The 25,504-nt window shown below is 43.5% G+C and overlaps 1 protein-coding gene across 1 annotated transcript in view; it reads right to left on the minus strand.

The window, feature by feature from the left end:
* Window positions 1-14,157: 14,157 nt before the first annotated feature.
* Window positions 14,158-25,504, minus strand: part of tbcd (tubulin folding cofactor D) — a 38,919-nt gene continuing 27,572 nt past the window's right edge. The window contains exon 39 of the mRNA XM_061749525.1: window positions 14,158-14,412. Within this exon, the coding sequence (XP_061605509.1) occupies window positions 14,341-14,412 (72 nt within the window). The 3' untranslated portion in view covers window positions 14,158-14,340. The remainder of the gene's footprint in view (window positions 14,413-25,504) is intronic.

The following is a 25,504-nucleotide window of genomic DNA, read 5'->3' on the forward strand; positions in this document are numbered from 1 at the left end:
AGTGCGTGAACGGTGCTCTCGTCTTATTATTGCAGTTGCTTGATGACTCGCATGTTTGAAACCAAAACTGCAATGTGGCCAGCGACAAACATGAAGAGTCTAAAGTAAAAATCTGTGGACTGGGTAATAAGCCTTGTGGAACGCCACCAGCCTTCTATTGTAATGGTGACATTCATTTAAAATATACTGTAATGTAAACATCTCCGGACTCAATATGGATCCTTGTGGAACAGCAACGGTATCTAGCTACCAAGTAGCCTCTGTTTACGATGGAGTTGTGTTCATCTGAAACTGGGACGGAACTGGAGGGAAGTGCGTGAACGGTACCCTCATCTTATTCTTGCAGTGGCTGGACGACTCGCATGTTTGTTGTTCTCTCCCCTGGTTGCAGCTTCAAGGAAAATAAAACGGTTGAACTTTCACCCTGCATGAGTTGTCATTCTTGATGGGAATAAATGGATGACAGACAGCCAGAGAGGGTTAATCATCATCCAGCACACTCCTGTTTTGGAGACAAACTTGGCTTTGGTGGCTTGCTAAAGGGATGTTTGGTCATGACGAGAAACATGAAGGGGAGACCTCCTGTGGAGTTTTGGGTGACAGGGAGGGCTTTACCGTTCAAGTGTGTGTGTGTTGGGGGAAGGGTACGATTGTTGTTTTTCCACCGGGCCTGCTCTCCCTCACGCTTGCTGACTCACTTTCATGCCCAGAACTCGTCTCCAGGTGGAAAAGCGACCATAAAACAGATTACCCCGCTGACAGGATGTGACTTTGCTTTTTACGTGCGTGTTTACTTGGCCCTTCAGCCTTCAACTCTTTCAGTTTCTTCTCTGTATGAATCGAACATAACACACTGAGCAAGTTTTTTCCCCCCCTGTATTTATCTAAAAGATTCAAAAGCCACATATATTTTCTTTACTAGTTAGAAGCGTGCTATGTTCAGACTTGCGTCTGGTGAGAGTGTGTAAACTGCATGAAGACAGAAAGGTGCCATTGGATGGCTACGGTGGTCTTAAAACCTTTAGAGTTCATTTCCACTTCCCCTCACAAAAAAAGCCTCGTCCAATTGTCCAAAACATTTATTGCCCATTAAAATGTTGCACTGATGCAACAACGCACAACAAAAAGTCTCCCCAGAAACAAATGCTGCATAATGTCAACAACCTTTTTCTATGTATTATTTTTAAAGTGCATTTAAATGCTAACTGTATGCAATTAGCTATCATTTTCTGACCTAAAGCCTATTAAAAGCAGTACTATTTGTTAAACAAACCCCCCAAAAATATGTTGACTGTTATATAACAACAACACAATAAAGCCCCAAGACCCCGAGAGGAAGACATCGGAGTAATCTGATTGGACGCTTTGACCTTCCTGTGCTGTCAAAACATTTGCTTTGCATGTTTTTAAATCTTATGAGGGGAAAAAAATGATATTTCGAAGTCTCAACCATCTGACGCTGCTATGACAACTGCTCCCATGACTTATGAATTTCATTTCTTCCATGAGTTTTGACTTTGATTGCTATTGACAGAAGTTCATAACTCAACGGACCTGAATATCGAATCCATTTTTTTTCTAATGAAATGCCAGGAGCTGGAGACGGCTCGGCCGGCCATTTATTTCAGCGTGAGTGTCTGCGCCATGCTCCTTGTGAGTGTTTTCATTTGTATTTGTGCGTTTTAACACATTTTCCCGTTCATTAATACCGAGTTAATACCTTAATGAATCGATTCTTTTCACTTCATTCAAGCGAGCAAGCTTCGGATACTGCGGCGCTTCCGGAGCTTGCTCGTACCTCACATTTTGGCTAAATTTCAATCAAGTGACGACTCGAAACGATTTGAAAATCTCTTGTAAGTCAAGGTACGACTGTCCTGATTTTCTATTTTGTAGTTTGAAACATTTTTTCCCTTGAAGTTCCAGTTTTGGCCCTGCATTGTCTTTGACTGCTGCCTAAACAACAGCGTGTTTGGAGAGTGTTTCGCAACGGCTGGTGACAACGGCCGACGAGTTTAAATAAGCGTGTCGGATATTTGACAGTACGCAGATAGCATCGCGATGCTTTCCGCCTGTCGTCACCACCCCTTCCCCCACCGTGCTCGCCTCCAACATGTCAAAAATGCGACTGAGCCCGAAACCGCGGCCGCATTCCTGGCGGTGAACAGCAATGCCGTCAGCTGGAAATGTCGAGCGTATCTGAGGACACGCATGGTCTTTGTATCTCTTCACACCTCGCGCGACCCTGTCAAGAGTCTTACTCAAAACAAGACGGCAAAGTGCGCGGTGCACATTCCGGCCTGGCAGCCTCCGATCTCGAGGCTCCGCTGAGGATCGGCGAAGGTGGCGAGGGCCTCGGACATGTGGAAGGAAAGTGACATATTCCAAGCACGCAGCATCTGGCACTTCTCAGCGTAAATTCCACAAAGGGTTTGCACGCCAGGAGAGACGAAGTTTGCCTCTTGTTTTGGGCCGCGATGTTTAGAATACAAAGAGAAGAGCGGCTAAACCGGGGGAAAATATTTTGGTTTGTGCTCCCCGTGCCGTATTTATTACAAGCCCGAGCGAGGGTTGCCAGCGGAGACGTAGCGGGGCCTTGACCGCATTAGCCTCTGATGCCTTCAAGCTGTGCGTAACAGCGCGCCGTTGGCCTCTTGGTATCCCTCCCTCGGTTCCAGCAGGTAACCTGAGGAACTGCACCGCTGAGGGCTTGCGTGGAGAATTTGGGTCAGAGCAACTCTCATGAAAAGCAGCACAATCATGACATTGATCAGATGTGGATTAAGTCAGCAGATTTCTGCTGGTTTGGAAGCTAAACTTGGCCGTACCATTGTAAAAGTGCTGTTTTTGTACTTGAAGTAAAACACCTGCTTCAGAAAGCCATTTGAACTATTAACGTTTTCTTAAGCGATTCTTTTTTTTTTCCTAAACACCCCCCCCCCCCCCAAAAAAAAAAAAAAAAAAAAATCGATGCTACTTCATCTCTAGCATCTTTCTAAAGCCGACACATCCCTGTATCCTTGAGCCGTGAAAATCTATCCGCTTGAAGGCTCCGGTGTACGGAATATGTCCCATGGGGTTGTCGCAGAGCTTTCCAGGCCACGACGGGAGGCGCTAGCCACCAGCTAGCTGGTAAGCTAACAGGCTACGAGGGCTCCTTTCAGTCGGTGGGCTCGTTCGCAGTATTGGGAATTTCAATAACAACATCGAGCAGTTTTGTAAATTGTGGCGCTCGGGGAAGATGCATTTTCGGGGTGTACCGCTAGCTAGCTAGCTAACTGCACCCGGTAGTGGCGGAAACGCGCCTAGTCATAATAACTAAATAACTTGAAACACGTATCATGCATTTTGAAGTTCACGTGACATTTTTACATTGGTATGACAGGTAATAATTTCAAAAAGTTACTTTAAAGGGGGTTTTCATGGGTACTGTGTATTGTCCAGCTTTGGGGATTCGCCACACGGCCTGCAGGAAGGTAATTTGCAGGCGTAGGAAAGCAGGGACCAGGACGGCTCAAAGGAGGAAGCACTATTCCACTACTCCCCCTCCAACTGCACGCCGGACGACTTCCGCTACTCCAGATTAGCCTCGGTGGTCTCATTCTCAGGGTTTCCTGCGGAGAAAGTGGCGCGGGCCTCGCCCCCCCCCCCCGCCCCGCGGCTTGCCACTTTCTTTTGAGCCGCTCCGAGAGCGTACGCGTCAGCCATTAGGACGGCCGATGCCGGCCGACAGCCGTGATGGGGGCTGAGCTTCCCGCTTTTGTTCAATTCCCAAGATGTCCGCTTTGTACAGGGAGATTAGCTGCTTCTTTCGAAGCGCATAGCCCAGCGTCATTCCTGCGCGCTCCCTCATACCGCCACTGTCCTAATCACGCCAATTATACACACATGGGACACTTCACACTTCACACTTGGGCTGTGTTTTGAATCATTCACTCATTCGCTACTCCCTAATCACTTTACAAAGACTTTTCTACAGTGGAGCGTCAATAGTTCACTCGTCAGTCAAATGAAAAATAGTTTTGGAACACAACTCGGGTTAATTACGTAATTGCTGTTACATAATTACAACGTAGCGGGTCAATGTCAGCTGGTGAACCTTCCATTACAAACAAATTATAATATAACACAATTATTGTGTTTTAACCGGAATGTATTTGGCAAAATTAACACAAACAAAACACTCTGGGCCTGATTTTCTAAGATCCCAAAAAGGGAGCGCTAAATTGTATGTTTGGTCTAACAGAATGTGCATTTTTGAAGAACTGGTGTAAAAGTGGTGGAGAGTTGTGAGTTTTTCACTTTAGGTGGCTTTGATGGGGTTTTTTGTTCACCATAAAAAATTTGGGAGAGCACAAAATCCAGTTTGAAGTGATGGAATTGGAAGTGTTAGTGGAAGAAACAAACAAACATTACTGAGTTACATGTTAATAAAAAGTAAGTTGATTTAGGACAATTTTCACTTGTTTTTTAGGTGATGAGTTTTATTTTAAGTGCAATCAGATTAGAAACTAAGAATATGACTAATATTTTTGGTAAGATTTAGATTTTTTTTATTGTACAGGCCTTTGCGTCCAACAACAGTGTGTAACCTCACAAATGCGCTTCTGGAACAATGGTCAGAATCTTCCATGAACACACTCCTAAACTTTGTGGAAAGCTTTCCCTTGAACAATTGAAGCTGTCACAGCTGCAAAGGGTGGACTGACGACAGGTGAGTGAATACTTTTGGCAATATAGTGGAGATACTGGCGGTGTTCCACAAGGCTCAATCATAGGTCCACAGTAGCATGTCTGCCTCACATTTCTGAGATTCAGGGTTGCAATCTCATCTTGGAGTTTGTATGTTCCCTCCGAGTACTTGCGTGGGTGTCCATAGGTGTGAATATGAGTGCAAATGGTTGTTTCTCTATTTGTGTCTTGCGACTGCCGTAGGCTCCAGCTTAACCTAATGAGAACAAACGCTACGAAAATAAATGGATGGATGGATGGGTGGCGTTGACCAAATCGAAGGTAGACCACTGTTTTAGGAGTGTAGTGAGCTCCTTTCCGGAGTTCTCGCTCTTGACCCCTTTTGAGTTGAAACACAAAATATGTCACGGCTATGCTGAACAAGCACTTCCACAGTCTGGAGGGTTATTCAAAGGTGCCGCGTGATGCAGAAAAGCAGCTTAAAGGACAAAGGAACCTGGATGAAGTTGAAAGCGGACGATTTGCTGACCTAATGGAAGATCTGCGTGGATCAGCTGAGGGATCACAGCTGAGCTGAGCGTGGCTAAACCGCGCACTCTGATCTTATTGTCGGCGTTAACCGGTGCTGCTCGGCGTCCAACACGCGCACATCCACGCAACTTGAGGAAGTTGCGGCGGGATGAATCGGCATGTCCAAGTCATGTGATCGACATGCGAAAAAAACAAATCGGCTAAGCATGCAGTAGAACACAAACGAACAGAAGGTATAGCGTGTATATACCACATAAGTATACCGCATCCATAAAAAGGTGGCACTCAAACGGTTGGGGAAGTTATTTTAAAGACAGCGTGCATGCGCCCACATGTAATAGTAGCGGCTGACACCTGTTAAAAAGTCATGACCAGACTTGCAGTTGTGCAGGTGCAAACAGCAACAACATCAACACACTCTTTCCTCGCCACACATCGTCCCGTGTTATTGAGTTTCACCATCCCACAGTGGCTCGCTACTTGCTGAAAGCTCCAAAAGGAGCCATTCAACTTTCCCATGAACTATTTTTCCGATAATGTAAAGCGCCTTAATGCGTCTACTCCCCGAGTAACATTAACTCTCGTACCGGTCAAGTAACTGTTAGGGGAGGAGCAGCTAATTGTAACTGTTGCTACAATGATACTTTTATCCGAGTTACAAGATTACAAGTGAACTTTAAGGCTGCCGAGCGACGCGGCCGAACCCGACTGAACTGTCGCGGTGTGAGTGGTTTGGCAAATGTTTTCATGAGCGGCCGATCGGTTGGCCACAGGTTTTGCCGCAATTCAAAATTTGCCGTCGCTCAAGTGTAGGAAAAAAAGAGCAACTGCATGTGGGCAAGGAGAGCCACAGTTTATTGAATGAGACAAACAGTCAAACACACAAATACAAAATGAGAACACTCGCAAGGAGCTGCTATAGGCCGCAACTCACACCGGGAAGCTCACACGCAGACTAACTAGCAAACCTGACTCTAGCGCTTGATGTCACTTAGATTAGACTAGAAAATGGATGTATGGAGGGTTAACAGTGGACTTTTTTTTTTTTTTTAACTTTCCAGAACTTCTCAAATCTATGGTAGACGTTTCTGGCGGACAAAACACAACAGTGTCCAACATGCAGCATACTAGCGGACAGAAAGGAGGCTTTGAGCCCCCAGAACTGGTGCGAGTGTGTGGTGGAAAATCCCCCCAAAATGTCTGCAAACCAAGCCAACAATTGAGGCCTGCACCTCAACTTCCTGCCAAAGCCTCAGGTCCAGGAGCAGCTGGCGGAGATGAACATCACACAATGGAACCGTTGTGCGCACCTGAGGTAGCACCAGAAATAGTATAAGCCATTCAGGTGGAACAAAAAAAAAAACACCCGCTTTTGACTTGTTTTGAGGTTGAGCTGGTCTCATGCACCTGACATTGCGGCTGAAGCACAAATAGGCTCCTGTCGGTTCAGGCTGACGTTCGAGGCTGCAGGCTTAATAACATCTCTTCCACGTGACCGGTCAGTCATCCGGCAAAGCGGAGCGCTTTCATAATTTGACGCTTGTAATACGAAATCCCAGCTGAAAAAAAAAAAAAAGGAGCGTCCCACTGGGGGTGATGTAAGCCCGATAACAGGCGTGAATGCGCGCAGATGTCGTTTGTTATCACGGGGTTCAGTGTGTAACGATAGGGACGTCGGCCCCTCGTCATCCCCACGCGCCGCGCACATCCCGGGGAGCTAAATCACAAGTAAAAGAGGCCTGCGCCGCGGTTCCTCTCCACGCAGCCAAGAGGAAACATCACGGCGGTCTCGTCGCTTCCAGTTGGTCGACGTCCAACTCTTATTTGAGTCTCCTACAACTTCCCTGCCTTTCATCCGCTTAGGAAACATCTGGAATCACGCGCCCTTGTGTGTGTGTGGCCTCCAAGAACCTTATCAACATTGTGCGAACCAGAAAAGAAATGACGGAAGCTGGCTGGTGCGTTGCCAAAAGATGTTCACGCTTTAACATCACTTGCATTCCTGACCAATGTCAACAATTGCTGTCAGCCTCTGCCTGCTTACTCACAAGGAGGAAGTTCTAGCTCCACAAATGGGTCATAGTCGCAGTACTGTACCAATAATAATTCTAAATGCACAATGTGCAATCGCCAATAGAATAAAACTGTGCACGTGTGTGTGTGTGTAAAGGGAGTTTAGAGAGGGAGAGTTAGGACAAATGAGAAGACAGATGAAAGTGGAAAGTATAACGCAATGCTGCTACTTTATGACTCCAAAACATTGATATTCCACTGGTCGTAAGAAGCACCATTTTCCAAACCGTTTCGAATTCAGTGGTCGTTTACAGTTATGCCCCAATAGTCCAATTACAACGTTTCAAAATGGAATTTTCTTCTAAAGAGGCTCCACCCAACTGAAGTAGGTTTTAAGTGTAGTTTAGCTAATTATGTAATTTTATTGTAGCTTAGCTTGCGACATTTATCTGGCAGCTAGCTTCAGTGTAGTTAAACTACATTTAATGTAGTAGAATAACTTTAAAACTTGAGACTTATTTGATTTGCAAACATGTGACTTTTCTCCATCTTTGTTACCCGACCACTTGCTAATCCGGCCTCACAAAATTTGCAGCTCCAGTGCATGCTTCTTGTTGGACAGCGACACGCTAGAAACACGAATAGCAATGCACGTTCTTCCTCCGACGTCTTTGCACTGTGCTCATTTCTGCTATGTTGACACATCGTCAAGCGAGCGTTCTTCGGTCTGACGTGCGCACTGTTGGATGCTGTTACTGCGGGAAGCAGGTGAGCGGACAAAGCGCTCACGTGAGCGCGGCGAGTCCCCCCACGCATGCCGACGGGACGCGTTGACAGACGTGCACAGGTGCGCGCTCGCCAGGCGCACCTGTCGATGGGGCCTTTTTTTTTTTTCTTTTTAACTTCAAATACGTATTTTATATTTAATACAGAACGGTGATTGTAGATAATCATTAATCATAGTGCAGTTTTGGGGTAATTTTCTTGCTGTGTCTCCCTGTCCTTTCTCTGCTGTGAGAGGCGGCATTGGCCCCTGCCCTAGGTATAAAAAAAAAAGTGGGTATAACTGGGCTTATTCTGCCTAGCAACAAGTACCGTAGTCTGACGATACTGTATTTATTTAGGAATTATTTATGTTGATTGAATATATAATAGGAAAACATATATAAATATGAGTGTGAATAACAATAAATGACAAATACAAATATCCATTAACAATACAAAAATGAATGAATAAAAAATACAAATAATAAATGAAAAAAGAATTTTTTTTGTATCGACAAACAGAAAGTATTGCCATTTTTATCAATACAAATGTTTAGTGAAAATTGAATTTCCCTTTAATGATCATAATTAGCGTAAGTTAAAAAATAAAATAAAAACCATAGTGATGGGAAGTAAGTCAAACATTTGAGGGGTGAAGGGTATGCCAAAAAGCGCCAAGTTGACTGTGTGGAGGTCCTCAAGATTCACTGCTAGAGCTACTATGTTTTGAGTTTGGTAAATATCTGGCTTTTAAGATCATGGTTCCTTTTCAAAAAGACAGCTCTTCTTTTGGGTAAACAGGAACAGGTAGAAACAAAAATCAAATAGTACATTTTCTAAAAAATGAAAAAGTTATTGAATAAACAAAATAATGCATACAATAAACTAGAAAATATAATTACAAGTAGACAACAAGTTAACACTTTTCTTTTTAGGAAAGTACGACACCAACATTTTATCTTCTTTTTGGGAAATGAACGATGCAGACAAGTGCAGTTTGAGCAATGAAAAATAAATACACTGTATAATATTTCATAACATCGAGCAGCCTAAATATTTTCTAGTCAATGATGGTGATAACATATGACGAACCATTTTTACAGCTGAATATTTCCTGTTATTAGACCCTGTTGTTAGAGAAGCCACTTTCTGTGTTAGGACACAAAAGACACCAAGGGATGTGATTTTTGGAGCATCGGGGAGGAAGTTTTGCCTCCTGTGCGCCGACTTCTGACCCCTGCGTCCCCCCCACCCCCCGCCCTGCTTCACCTCACCTTCTCGCCCTCGTTTTTATCAAACAGCGAGACGTTATGCAGGCGCGCCCGCCAAGGATAACGCCTCCTTTTGTCTGTATTTTGCTGCCTGGCTTCCAAAAGTGTTCTTATTCCTACGTGAGGGCCGGGACGATCAGCGCCCAACCTGACCCAGCAGTAATTAACTATTTTGAGGTCTATGTTTTATATTTAATGCAGAGTAGCAACTGAATTGTGAAAGAGCTGTGTGTAATTGGACTCATAATCTGTATAGTAACTTTCTTAGTGGGCGTGGCTGACAACTGTCATCGACCTGCGGGACAGTTTTGATTTAACCCTGTGAAATCTGCCTAGCAACAATTGTCATAATAGCCAGAAGCCCCTTTTTTACACAGCCTGTCTCTTGTCAATTCTCATTTCCCCCCATTTTTTTTTCATATAAACAACGCTAAATCGTGGACAAATTTTCCCTCATGTTACATGCTTTCACCACTTTTGAACTTCAAACGCTTTTAAAAAAATGTAAATGTATATGAACACAAAAAAAAAAAAAAATCGCAAGCATAAATTGTATAGAAAACATTTTACATTGTACAACGTTTGAGTAAAATCACCACCGGTGTCGTTCATCTTGTGTCTCCTCACCTGTCTTTTTTGGGCCGCCCCTGACCGCCTGACTGCTTGGCGCACTAAGACAACAACAGCGTGCGGCGGCGAGGGTGCACCGCGCCCCCCCTCCATCCCCCGCCGCTCACACAAACCAGCGAGCCGCCATGTCCGCGCTCGCTGCGGACGCTAACGCGCGCTGACGTGGAGCTTTGATGTGGCCGGGGCCGGCGTGGACCTGGGCCCGGCCCCAACAAAAGCAACGTGATCCCGCGCGCCCAAACGTCAAAGCATGCCCGGGGGCCGCCCCGACAATGGGCGAGGACAGCAGAGGCCCCCGTTTGCCACTTGTGTGTGTACTTTAGCAGGGGAAGCCTGCACGTTGTTCATGAGAAAGACGCCATGAGGGAAGATCTGAAATGACAGAGCTCAGCGTGGCGTGTGGAGCCAAACACGGGCTTGGGTACGCTAAATAGATTCGTTGAGCGGCGCGCTCTGGCAATCGCGCGATCACAGGGTTCAAACAGCAGCACAATTTTCAGTGGACGCTCATCTTTCACAAAATTACTTTATTTGTAGACATTTAGAGTCCGGCTGCGGTTGTATAGCCTTAAAATAAAATCTAATGTTATTCGATTTCCCCCCCCCCTTGGTAGGATAAGCTGAAAGCCGCAACATACAGTTACCTTGCCTTAGCTCAAATCATCTTTGACTAAAGAAATGAATGGAAATGCCATTAATTGGTTCCAGGCACAAAATTTGTGTTTTTTAAAGAAAAATAGCACTGTACGCTATTTTACTTTATAAAGCAATAACAATTAAATATACAGAAAGAATTCAACAGTTTGTGCATCATGATTTCATGCTTGAATTGAACGGACATTGTGCTGCTCCTTCTGGTGTGTGTGCCTTGGCCACCAGGGGGCAGCGTAATACATAGACATTCCACAGTTAGATTTGATGATGAAACACAGAAGAAGACATCACAACTAAACTGCAACAATGTTAGCATGTTGTAATATTAGCGGTAAGCTAGCAGACCTTTGTTAGACAAATTATAGACTTTGGTTGGGCATTTTGGTGTTTAAATATGCAATGTTTAATTTAATTCTCTTTTGTTTTCTATGCCAGTTTTGCGATACACGAACTGGGAGTGACAAATAAACAGCTTGAAGCAAGCACGCTCGGCACCTCATCTGAAGGGTCTTTGTGTTCACAAAATGATGTGACATAATAGTCTCCCATTTCTTGACAGCATTGGAGCGAGAATACTTTAAAAAGTGTGTTTAAATATGTTTTGATAAGTCTGAATGTGTTTAAAACGTGTTGAAAATGTAAAGCCATACAAAAGTGTGTTTTTGCCTTCAAAGTTGACTCCACTGAAGCCAGATTGAAACTCTCGCCTTGACTTCCCTGCACGCGCTACATCTGGTTCACTTTAGCGCCAGCATCAACAAGTGCGCCCCCCCCCCCCCCTTATGCATCATGGATACGACCGCATGGCTTTGAAATGGGCCCTGCATATACTTGTCATAAGTCATTACGAAGATGCCCCCACATTATTCACGCACCTCCGCTCTGCAATACGTTCACACCACGCTCGCGGATCAAAAATAATAAGAATGTTTCAATGAGTCCTCCGGATGGGTTGGATCTAAATCTTCTATTAATACTGAAGGTATGTCTTAGTGGAGAAAGAGCAGAGTATACACTACAAACCTGGTTCCACTCTGCACGTGCGGAACAAGGTTGCCTTTGTTCGTCGGTCTTGAGAGTGCAAAATCAAGACCGCAGTCATCCAGTGCCGTAAATCTCTTCAAAGCTTTCCTAGAAGTTAAGCTAGATGTGACGTCGCCATACCGCAAAGGTGTGTGTGTGTGTGTGCATTTTCCAGGCATGTAGAATAGTTTGCGGTGGACAAATTGGGCTGCCAGATCTGATGCATTCCAGTGGAATTATGATGATGATCACGATGATGATGATGGTGATGCGGTTGACAAACCAACTGGGCCCACGACAGAATTTGAGGAATGCAAACCTTCACGGCATAAATCATTGTTGCCTTCTTATTAACATGTTGACCGCTTTGTGATTTATGGGATTTGTCGGCCCCTTTATGTTAAAGGAAGCATATTTAAAACTTTCAGCCCTCGGGTGTCTTAATAATACGTCTTTGACACGCTTTCGTCAAAATATCCCAAGGATCAAGATTTATAAATGCTTCCTAGCCTAGAAAAAAATGTAAATAAAAAAATCATTAAGGCACATATTACAAGGAATAAAATTTACACGTCCAAGAGTATAGCGAGTGTTTCTAAGAGTTTGGTAGAGGTAAATGGGAGTATGGGGAAGATTAAGTCTGGGGAGGTTCATACAGTTTTAAAATATGTATAAATAATCCCAAAACTATGTAGTTGCTACTTGGTGGATTTGACCTATTGTGGGGGGGGGTGGTCCCGAACCTAACCCCCGCGATAAACGAGGCGTATCTGTTTAGCAAATCGGAAGTCGGACCAAGTCATTGCTTCGCAAGTCGCAAGTCAGTCTCCATTCTTTGCCCTCAAATCCCGAGTCAAGTCCCAAGTCGAGACAGGCAAGTCCGAGACTTTGAAAGAGGACTTGCGACTTGACTCGGGACTTGCCTGTCTCGACTTCAAGTTGCAGTCAAGTCGCTAGTCCTAGACTTTGAAACTTCGTTTAGGACTAGCGACTTGACTCAGGACTTGCTTGTCTCGACTGAAGACTTGACTCGGGACTTGTGGGCAAAGACCGGAGACTGTCTTGTCACTTGCAAAGCAATGACTTTGTCCCACGTCTGCATCAAATTCATTCTAAGGCTCTTTAAAGTCTCATTTTTTTTTTTTTTTTTTTATTATACAAGACATGTTATTTTCCTTAATTAAAAACATTTAACATTTTTTGGGGCAGGACTGGAACAGATTAATGACAAGTACACTGAGCTACAAGTTTGGTCACAGAACAAAAGAAACTCGCAAGTATTGCAATGTAGCACTGTATGTATTTATATTGCCGGAGAGTTGATGTGATGTGCAGCAGCGGACTTTTTATAGTTCTGCATTGCACTTTTGTGCGGAGCAGAAGCCTATCAAATTTCGGCCGTTTTGGACTTGATCATTTTTCAAGACGGGCGGTTTGGATGACGCGAGCTCCCGTCTCCGTGGAAACGCTTCGAACGGCCCACCTTCAGAAGTAAAGAAGACGGGAGCTAAAAGGGGGACGAGGAGGTGGGCCGGGATATGGAGTTGATCAAGTGAGTGGAGACTTGAGGTGGTTTGACATTCCTGAGCCAGCTGTGGGTTGGAGGGGGAATTCTCCTTGAATGTCTGACAAATACAACAAGACACGTGCTATTTCAGTGCTCCGGGAGGGGGTGGGGTGGGGAACAAAACAAAAAAACACTGGCACACTCACTGTGGCGGAATGAGGTGGGAAGGGGATGGAAAAGGTTTCTGGGAGGCTAACTAATGACAGAAGCAGTATTTTGGTCCAGTGAGGCGGGCCAGCGGTCAAACTTTTTGCCGAAAAAGCACCGACGCATCTCACATTCCTCACACACACACACACACACACACACAGGTGGTGCGATGGCTGTTTTCTAAGTACGGTGGACGAAAAGGGGGACGAGGCGAGGCCAGCCGAAGGTCACGGAAGACTAAATGGCCGACATCGGGCTACTGCTCTTCAGGGAGGACGCAAACGTCTGCTTAACGGCTCACTCGCGTGTGTTACAAAGTGCACACAATACTCGTAATACCTTCACATACGAGTGCCCCAACTAACAAGTTTTTCGAGTCACGAGCCGTCGCTTGCTCAATTGTTTCGCTATGCGTTGCGAGACAAAATTCAGCTTAGTAGTGAGCGAGCTTCCGAAACGCTGCCACTCGGGTGAAGTGGATTAAAAAAAAAAAAAAAAAAGAGAAAATTAAGTTGGAACAGATTAATGGCTGTTCAATGGCTTGTTCATAGAGCAAATTAAACTCGGAAGTCAAGGTACCACTGCATGTAATAATACCTTTTAAACTACAAGCACTATATATCATACTAAAAGTTTTCCTAATATTGCGCTTACATTATGTAGCAAGCTTTGGGTTATCCAATAGTGGGGGTGTCCCTATTATAGTGCCCAATGAGTGGTTTATGACTTTTTAAGTGAAGTCATACTCCTACAGGCTTATATGATAATTGGGTAGTCATGGCTACAAATGGTCTTTTGACCCAAACAGAAATCCATAAAAAGATGAAGACATACTTTACTGTTGTGATGTTTATCTTTTAATGGAGCGTCACGGGCAAACAAACACAGGCAAGCCCTGTTGTACAATTTGTGGCCTTCCACACATGATAAACATAATCGTTGTGACCAATGTGTGCTAATTGCTGTTTTCCCGTTTGTGGTCTGCAGCGCTCGAATGTTAATAGAGAAAATATGCAGGTTCTTACAGGCGGTGTCCTGCCTCTGTTACGGACCTGATACGACAGTCAACCCCGGTTTATCACAGGGGGGAATATGTTCCAGAAACACCCACGGTATCTGAAAATCGACAATAGAGAGAGACATCATCTGGAACGGCTCAGAATGAATATTTATCGATGACAAAAACAGAAAAAGATACGCATCGTACGTCCCAGAAGTGTCGAGTATCAAAGGGGGAGTTTGCAGCGTTAGAACTGCTCGCGAGATTGGAATGCCTCACTTCACTAATCCCTTGCCCTTGCCCTCCAGTTTCCGAGTTTCCGACCAAAGCCACACCCCTCCCTTCGGTGCACGAGCGCCATTCTCAAACATTAACAATCAAACATCAATATTCAGCGACAAAATAGCAGCTTAGCTAGCAATGCTAAGCTAGCATTAGCACTGTGAACAACTAGCTGCCGTAAGCCACAGCTGCCAACGTTGCGTAGCGTGACTTATTCATGATCGAGTGTTACTATAACACTAAATGTTACAAACTGTCCCGTTGCTAACATACTTTAAGCTACATGGGCCAGCGCAACTGATTCTGAAGGCTCACACAACACACAGCCTAAATTTGGATTGGACAAAAAAAATAAATAAACCAAAAAAACTTGCCTAGTGGAAGCAGAGAAGCTTATAAAAGGACTGTTAGGAACAAATTCATACAATTGGATTTGAGGTCGTAAATGAAGGGCAGTAAAACAAAGTAGAGCTCAGATGTTGAGTGAAGTCGAAAAGAAGAAGGCGGGTACACGCGCTTATCATGCGGTTTTGGACACGCACGCACGCTCGCCGTGCGGCGCGAGCCTCGTGTCACCGACCACTTCCTGAAAGCGAGGCGCTCATTGAGGATGACAGCGGCGCGTCGACCGCGCCGACCGCATCCACTGTCCTTTCTCCTTGCATCTATCGTCTCCACCAACAACCCTCCTCCTCCTCCTCCTCCGCCATCTTTTCCTCAGTACTCCTAAGTATTTCACAGCCACGGGCTTTCCTCCAAATTCCACTTTGGAGGCCATCGCTGCTAAAGCGTGATGTGCCTCATGGAAAGAGGCCCACAGTTCTGCATCACACATCACTGATGGAAATGATTAAGTTTATTGCAGTGTAATTCCACGCTGCTCTGGTTCCCAAAATAGACAATTAGGCCGATATATGGATTCCATTAAGTAGAACAGAGCGGTGACTTGTTATTCGATGATGAGGAGCATAATACCCCACCTTGTTCTTTTCCCCCCAGTGTTTTATTAATTTAGTTCAATCAACAGCCAAAAACTGAATTAAAAAAAACTGCAGGAGCAGTGTATTTAAGTTAAAGTCAATTCAAAAATATTTACAACATGAAAAGGACATTATCATTTGTTTCCATTTAAAATATTTTTTTTCTTGAGTTTTCTATTTATTTTAAAACAGGTCAATTTTACCCGTGATATTAACAGGAGGGTTGAAGGCCATTTAAATAAAATCAAATATATATAAAAATATACATATATGATAAAAAGAAGAAAATAAGCACAAGGCCAGCAGGATTTATCCAAATTTATTTTCTGTTACATTTTAAAAATACTTTTCCTTGATTTTAATATTTGACTGGCAACATAACAGAAGCGTTAATACTTATCTGTTGATCTAATAAAAACATAAATACAACACCTAAATATATTCATGAGCAATATTCACTCTATTAAAAACACACATTCAATGTCAAGTGACGAAACAAAACAAAACTTAAAAAAACAAAAAAAACTTCTTTATTAAGAGCTAAGAATGTCCCCAAACCTCAAACCTGTATGTAAAGGCATACAAAGTAGACCAGCAACCAAAATGCCAACATATATAAATAGACACCACTCCGATTTTGGAGTCATCTACAAAGGGTTGAAAACTACAAATATCTATTTTCAAATGTAGGGAGTAATCAGACACCTAAAATATCTGCCTCAGTACAGTGACAAAGTATTTGGACTTTTGTTACTTCCCACCACTGCTGGTGAATTTGTCACACTGATTCGCAGATAGCGTAGGATTGAGTCAAGTGAGAAGAAAGCCGTCACCGTCGGCAACATCATGTGATCCATCTGCCAAAGTCAGAGTTCAAGCGGAGAAAAGCCGGACACGCGCTCTCCCAGCGCAAAAACCGACTCACCCACTTTGTGCCGCCGAACGATCGATGAAAAAAGAGGAATATAGACAACGAGCAAAAGACCACAACAAAAACACTAGAGTAGTGATTCCCAACCACTCAGCAACAGAAAAAAGCTGCGACGTAACGACCATATTTTTATGTTATTATTTAGATCCATCTTTAAGCTTTATGCATAATGACCATTCAATATAAGTGTGAGGTACGGGTATTACTGTTGGCCACTTGGGTTGCCATCTTCACGTTCTACAGTATCTGTATCTGAGTTGTGCGTTGCAATAGGCAGACTGCACTTAAGCTTCTTTTACGAGGTGTGAAATGAATATCTCAAAATAAAAAAAAATAAAAATCATATCAAATTAGATATGTGGGGATGATATACAGAAATCCATGATACAGTGAAGCCGCGAAAAGCGAAACGCAATATGGCAAGGGGCGACTGTATGCAGATTGCTTATTGTGAGGTTGCTCTAATAGAAAACGTGTGCCTTGGCTCAAGAAAGTTTGGGAAACCCTGGACTTGAGTGACATCAAAACAAACGATGATGATAACCCTAAACCTGTGGCAACCCCATTGGACCCAAAGGACCACCCCCGGCCCCCGTGAATTGACCCGGCCGTGCCCCCTCGCGCTCGGCTGTTTTGTCCACCAAAAAAAGGGCCTCTCGTCAGAAGAGGCCTGAGGTCGCGCTGCTAAGCAGGCGCCGGGTGGACGGCGGCCGGCCCGTGGTTCATCTGGGGATTGTGGGAAAACACCAGACCGCCCCCTGTCCTTTCCTGTTGGAGGCGGGGAGGGAAGGCAGCTGGACTCACTGTCACGGATGAGCTCATGTTCACAACCACAACGTCACTCTCTCGGCATCGACTTGTGACTTAATGAAGTTCACCCAAGGCCAGCCTGATGACAGGAACACTAATATGATATATCATTTAGTACAGGCTAAAATCTCTATTACTGCTCGGATACAACCTCGGAAGCCGGAAAATTGCAGGGTCGACTTCATCCCCACATGTTGTGTCCACGCCACTTGTAACGACATAAACGCAGGAAAACGTGGACTCTTACAGGCATTATACTGTTCCAGCTCGGTTACTCCCTACCGACTCATAAAAGAACCTGGTCAACTTCATACCCGGGGACGGAACGGAACTCCGAGGACCGCCTGTAGACAGACACTGGCGTTGTTCCACAAGGCTCTTTACTAAGTCCTAAGAGTTTTTACATAATACTTCACACAAATGTCGCAATTGCTTTCCAATACAGGAGAAAATTTCATGACTCATTACTCCGTCCACACACAGATTTTTACAGGATACTATTCATGACCCCATGGACACTATATTGCCCAATGTATTCGCTCAACTACCTTGACTCGTATGTGAACTTAAGTGACATCCCATTCTTAATTTATCAGGTTTAACACATTCAGTGCCACTGACTGCTTTAGAAGTCCAATATCCACGTTAACTGGGAGGGCTGGCACTGAATTAAGACTTAATATGACTTTGGTCGAGCATTTGCAGCTACGACAGCTTCAACTCTCCTGGGAAGGCTTTCCACAAGGTTTAAGAGTCTGTTTCTGGGAATTTTTGACCAAGTCAAGCAATATTGGACAAGAAGGCCTGGGTCTCAATCCCCGTTCTCATTCACCTCAAAGCTGTTTATCCAGGCCTTCTCAACAAACATCAGTGTGTCAAAATTTCCCATAAACACCCTTAAACCTTGTGGAAAGCCTTCCCAGAAGAGTTGAAGCTGGGTGGGACGAGGTCATATTAAACCCTTTGGGTTAAGAATGGGATGTCACGTAAATTCATATGCGATTCAAGGCCAGTGAACGAAATACATTTGGCAATATAGCGGAGATATTGACGGTGTTCCACAAGGCTCTATCTCGGCTGAAGCTTACCTGCCACACTAATGAGAACAAATGAAATGGTTGAAAACGGAGCGATGACTCAGAAGGCTTTCAAATGATTTAAAGTTAAATTGGTGTTTTGGGTATGCCAACAAAGCAGAGTTAAAGATAGCTGTAAACCCCTCCCAGACCCATTTTCAAATAAGGCGATAAGAAGGCTGAAAGTGATTTCCCAGTAAGAATGATCTGCAAATCGTCAAGGTTAAATGTTATCAAACGTCTAAGCAGGCTACCGGGAAGAAAATAACAAATGTTATCTTCACAGCAAAACCTTGACAGCCGCAAGTGATGCTAGCCACGCGGTCTAACTTCTTGGCTTATCTCATCAGTGCAAAGGACAACTCCCAGCGGGACACCACCAGTGGCGGGCTGTGTATTTGGTACCTGGGTCTTCAGGGGAGACTTACCCGACTTAATACCACCACTATCGGGTCACAATCATAGAAGCCATCAAAATACCATACAAAAAAAACGCAATATAACAGCACACGTAGAGCAACTTTGGCACGTACTGTACATCATCTGGAACAGTTCAGAATCAATGTTAATCGAACTGCATGGCAAGAACATAAAAATGATACAGTAAACGCTTGTTTATTGCAGGGTACATTCCAGAAAACCTCTGCAGGAAATGAAAACTGCAAAGTAGCAACTGATCATTTCTTATATTACTATACAAATCAAATGCGTAAATATGTTTCATATATGCATTTCAACGCCAATTTGAACGCGGTAAAGAGGTATTTTACACACTACACAGGCAGGCACGTGCCCAGTGGAAACGATGTCAACAACAACCCGTGCGGACATGGTGTGAACGGGGGATTTCCTGGATTAACCATTTGCACTGTTCCTTCATACTCACGGTCCTGGCAATGTAGTCAGCAAAAAAGCAGAATTCATTTCAGTGATGTTTAAAAACTCCAATACTGAGTTGTACAAAATCAAGCTAAACTAAGCTATGCTTGACTTAGTTTACAAAGATGACTGTATCCGAGATGTGCAGGTGAGTAATTGCACCACACTGATCTTGAAAAAAAAATCTGCGACGCACTTAACCCGTAATAAATGAATAGCGAGAGATTGATGTATACAAATTCAGATGCAGATTATTGAATTTATGAATATATGCAGAGTGTTAAAGATTGGTCCAATGCCTATGCCCAGATAGAAGCGGAGGGCGCGTCGTCGTGGAGAAAAACAAACAGTTTAATAAATTGCATTTGCTATGAGAGTGCGGCAGTTTTATTCAATTAGCTAAAGCATTTGTAGAGAAACCATCCATCCATCCATCCATTTTCTGTACCGCTTCTCCTCACGCGGGTCGCGGGCGTGCTGGAGCCCATCCCGGCCATCTTCGGGCGAGAGGCGGGGTACACCCTGAACTGGTCGCCAGCATTCGCACTCACATTCACATCCACGGGCAATTTAGAGTCTTCAATCAACCTACCACGCATGTTTTTTGGGATGTGGGAGGAAACCGGAGAACCCGGTTTTCTCACACAAGCACGGGGAGAGCACGCAAACTCCACACGGGCGAGGCCGGATTTGAACCCAGGACCTCGGAACTGCTAGGCGGATGTGCTAACCAATCTTTCACCGTGCCGCCTATAGAGAAACTAAAGGAAACAAAAAAAAACAGTAATTAACCCATGAGCCCATAGGAAAGGACAGCAACTTCACAATTAACCCACAAACTAAACGCATCCAGCTGCCTCAGTTCCCAAATGACTATAATTCCCGGGAAGATGGTCATTTGGGAGCGCACGCAGATTATAACTCTGGTGAAAAGTTGTAAAAGGGCTGCGGCTTTGCGGGGGGAGTCGTGTTCATAATGACAGCATCCTCCACTCTATTTCCATCAGCGGTGTAATTACCCGGCGGCCTCGGATCCTCTCAGCCGTGTCATTATCATGCTCCTTTATATCCACCTCAACTTTGATTCGGCAACGGCCACGTTTTATTTATGGTGCGGCTTGCAACCGCTTTTGCCGTTTTGCTTTGCAGAATATTGCACAGAACTTTTGATATGCTAAAAGTAAAAGTGTCGACTGCATTGCTGGCCCTGCACACGTCTAAATAACACAAGCTCGCAGGATTTTGTGCACAAATTAGTAAGAAATTTACATTTGTATTTTGTTGTTGCTTTTTGGTCAATTAATGTTATTTAATGAAAAAAAAAAAAGTATTTCAGTGTTAAAATAATGCATTTTTGTGCATAGGGCACATCAATTTTGCGGAGCGGGTATGGATTTGATCACTTTTGTAATGGTGAGAATTTTTTCAAAAAACTTAATTTAGTGTTTATTCTATTTTAGTTTTATTTTACTGTAGTACATTTCTGGGTATGATATTTTGGATTTTATTATTTTTTTATTGAATCGAAAAAAGAAACTACTTATTTGATTTTATTATCCATTGGTTACTTTCTATTTATACTCATAGGACAGGATTTTATTATATTTTTAAAATTGAATTAAACAAATTATTAGTTAATGTAATTAATTTTATTTTATAGTGGTTGTCTCTTAATGACAGTTGTAATTTTATTGTTTCTTTAAATTTTTTCATTACATACTTTAGTACATTTTTACAATTTCAGTAACATTGTTTTTATTTTATTTTTTCACTTTTAGGTTTATTGTACAGCAGTACATTTCTATTTGTTTATATGACATTTAGGAATTTTTAATTATTTTTTTTTAATAAAAAAAGGGGTTAGCTACTTTAAAATAGGGTGGTTGACTTCTCTTGATATTTGAATGACAACTGGAATTCTTTTTTTTGTTTGTTTTGTTTTTCTGACATTTGTTACATACTTTATTTTATTTTTACAATTTTATTGACATTGTTTTTATTAAGTTTTTAATTTATTTTATTGTACATTTTAAACACGTTGTGTATTTGAACACCCAAAAAATAATTGAAATACAGAAAAGACTAAGTAGTATTGTGCCTATAAGAGGCGGGGCCTTGAGTGTCTGGGTGAGAGCTGTGGCTGACAGCAGCGGCATTGTATTTTTCTATTCTCAGCTGAGAAGTGCAGAGGCGACTTTGGCTCTCCTTTCCCATATGCAAGGGCGTTACTATAAGTAAATAAAAAAAAACAAAAAACGGCCGCATAAAAATCTCGATATAGCGGGGAAACACTATAATTCAATACTTCACAAAGGACTTGAAATTGAGGGAACATTTTCAATTTAAATTGAGAGTGTGGGGATTCGGGGGAGGTTCTTGAATGCAACACGGCTCTCTGCTTGCACTGAACAGCTGCCCCACTGCTCCGTAAATTTGTGGGCAATTACAGTCCAGATTGCACTAATGAACTTGTCTAACAAGCTTGGAGGACGCCGGTCGCAGGTGTGGAGGCCCAAAAACACAGGAAGTCCCAGCAGGGAGCTCGTACGAACACCTGGGAATCATAAAGAACCAGCACACAGAACCTTCTAGTGTGCATAATTGTTACAATACGCTTCATTACAAACTGTGATTAATAAAGTACCACAAAGGTGTCATTTATGTCCCGTAATTATTATCATTTTAAGTAGTCACTGCATAATAAAACAAAGTATCATTTAAACAATTAAACGATGACATGAGTACAATAGACGTTTACAGTCGAGTAAAATGAAAGTAAAACTTATTAAAAAATATTAAAATTAGGGAAATCCTATCATACAGTTAACAACTGTAAAATTAAACTAAATTTAAAAATCGAACTGCCATAAAAGTTTAAAGAGAAGCTAAACACTAACATAAAAGGAAAAAGTAAATTAAAAACTGTATAATAAACCTAAAATTAAGTTTGATTTAAAAAAAACAAAACAATTAACTATGACATAAATTTGATGGTCTAGTAAAATTAAATAAACTAACAAAGAAATATTAAAGATGGTGTTAACAACTGTATAAAATATAAATGAGGATTATTTTCTTTGGATTAGTTTCTTTGCACTGCTCCTTGCCACTCATGAAAAGTGGCGATACAAAACGTTCTTACGGATTTTGTAACATATTTCATATTGTAATCTCTCCTTTCATTAAAGGAACAGGGAAAAAAGGGATGTTTATCTTATCTCCTCCCCACCAGGTCACACACAAGCAGCCTCGCTCGAACCCGCATCGCTGCGCTCCGAAGACGAATGAATAAACAAAAGGTTATCCCGAGGGCACGTTGCGGACGGAACCCTTCGCCTCCGTGTGAGTTACAGGCGAGTCATTGATCGCGAACGTTGAGGCGCGGGCCGATTATTTCAGCTTGTGATGTTCCTGCAAGTCCAAGCGTCATGAGGCCCACCCGGGAGAAACACGGCTCGATTGTAACGCACCGCCGACGACGACCAGCGGTCGGGATGAAACTGGCGGCGGGACAAGCGGTCCCATTGTCCCCGCGTGGGGCCTGATGACTTGACACATGACTGGACATTAAGAACGTTGCTGCAGGTTTTGGGATATTCAGGTTTCTTTGCACAAGGAATCATAACAAGTCGAAGTTTTCTACCAGCAAGGCCTTCTCTATTGGCCTAAACTATCAGACGCACTGAACTCCATTCATTCTTTCATGTTCCGTACCGTTTATCCTCACGCGGGTCACGGGCGTGCCGGCGCCCATCTCAGCCCATCTGACTTCGGGCACGCCCGCCCTGAACTGGTCGTCAGCCAATCGCAGAGCACATATTGACAAACAACCAGTTGCACTCACATTCACGCCTACGGGCAATTTAGTGTTTTCAATTCACCTCCCACATGCATGTTTTTGGGACGTGAGAGGAACCTGGAGAACCCGGTTTTCTCACACAGGCACGGGGAGAACACGCAAACTCCACACAGGCGAGGCCGGATTCGAACCCGGGTCGTCTGAACTGTGAGGCAGACCTGTTAAGCAGTCGTCCACCGTGCCGCCTACATTTACAACCTTAATTCTAATATGTGTTCTGGGAAATTTCCAAAAGTTGATTCTCTTCATTTTGTAGTGTACGTGTATGTTAGCTTTTCACCCAATCAGATTTCTGCCTCTTTGTGTTGCTGTGTCAATTTAATCTGCCCAGGGCCTTCATAATCAGTATTAATAGCCCATGGAACGTAAACGATATTCACGATGGGGCAGTTTCTTTAACGAATCACATTTCAGATTCGTTACCCATATTGATGATTTTTCCGACCTCTTGATTGGTTGGTCAGAGAAAAACAGTTTACAGCAAACTTCGACTTGCCGTACACATCTGTAGTGATCTGCACACATTAACAGGTAAGTTCATCAACATCTCTGCTGAATATGATTGATGTTGTTGTTTGAGCATAAGCGCACAGTGAGAACAACATCTAAAGAACTGCGGGCCTCCCTTGCCTCAAATAGTTCAGGTCACTGTTCATGACTCAACGATAAGGATTAGACTTGACAAATATGACATCCATGACAGAGTTCCAAGGCCAAAACCACTGCTGACCCAAAAGAACATAAAGGCTCCTGTTATTTTTGCAAAAACCCATCTGAATGATTCCCAAGACTGTTGTGAGAATATTCTATGGACTGCTAAAGAGTGGAAAGTATAAGGAACCGATTCCTAATGTCACAGCGAGCGCCTCCTCCTCACCGAGCCTTCGAATCCGTCCACAAGGCCGCCTTTGTACCCGGGCCATCGCCATGGCGACAGGCAGCCAACTGTAAGCCTTTTAACAATTCATCATCTCAGGCTCTCAGCACTGTACTGAAAGCTTTTTGCTCATTTAATATCAGTCGGACCCTTGCGAGCTGGGAAAAAAAACACTGCGATAAAACCACTCCAGGAATGTCCATCTGGGGCTGGGAAGTCATTAAAGTCGAATTAAGACTCCGGCAGACAAATATAAGGATGCCCGCGGAGGGCGAGGAGTGAATGTGGCCTTGTTGAGTCAACCGCTCGCACAATCAACAATACTATCGCCGACACAGCCGCATAGCGTAGTCACAATACAGCCTTGTAGCCGCTATCTAGTAACCTTCACATGACAACACTGAGACACCATCCGGACGTTATAAATCTACAAATCACAAAGGACCACACAAGCATACTCCAATATTGTATGATGCCGTTTCATTGATTGGCTTCTGCTTATTGGCATCATTTCAATCACATTACAAAAGGCAGCCGGGATGGGCAAAGTATGGCCCGCTCCGTTTTTTTCATTTACATTATTAATAGTCCTTTAATATTTATTGCATTTGTTACAATTCAATGTTTTTACTTGTTGTTTTAAATAATTGATTAAAATGGTAAAATGATGCATGGTATCATAGTTACGCATGACACAGTAGGAAAAAAATGGGTTCTGATGGAAGGGGACAGTGAAGGGTGAGCGCACAGTTCTCCCACTAAAAGAATAAACCTTGTTAAATGAATCCCATGAGCACAAAGAATGTAATGCAATACGTCCACAAGGCTCTCAGCGTTGTGTGATAAACGGTCCACAAGCGTGATGCGACAACTGCAGCCTTGACAAGGACGATGTGGATATTATCAGCACCTCGTGCTACACAGTTGGGCAAGATGACATTGGCACCTGTGCCACAAGCAGAAACAGAATGGCCTTAAATAAAGTGAAGTGAAACCCAAACTAGAATCACATTCAGACTTGCTAAGAATGCTAATGAGAAAAATGCAAGCATTATTTATCCATTCATTTTGGAGAACTTGTGTCCTCATTAGTGTCGCGGGTTAGTTGGAGTTCATCCCAGCTAACTTTGGGTACGCCCTCGAACTTGTTTCCGGCCAATCGCAGGGCACATTTAGACTAACAAGCATTCACACTCACACTTACCATTGGACAATTTTAGGTCTCGGGTGAAGCGGACGTGCATGTTTTTGGAATGTGCAAGGAGGCTGGATTACCTGGAGAAAACCCACGCAAGTACGGGAAGAACATGCTAACTAACGCCACACAGGAAGGCCGGACATGAGATTCCAACCTAGAACCTCAGAAATCTGCTAACCACGTGCCCACCATGCTGTCCGCACAACAACAATAATGCGTTTCGTGTGAGCATCTGCTTGACATCTGTGTACGTACTGTAATTAATTGTATTGCTCAGATTATCCTGAGCGGCCAGGTCTTCTTCTATGTGGCAGTA

This window comes from Phyllopteryx taeniolatus, chromosome 16 (assembly GCF_024500385.1).
Source record: "Phyllopteryx taeniolatus isolate TA_2022b chromosome 16, UOR_Ptae_1.2, whole genome shotgun sequence".
NCBI lineage: Eukaryota > Metazoa > Chordata > Actinopteri > Syngnathiformes > Syngnathidae > Phyllopteryx > Phyllopteryx taeniolatus.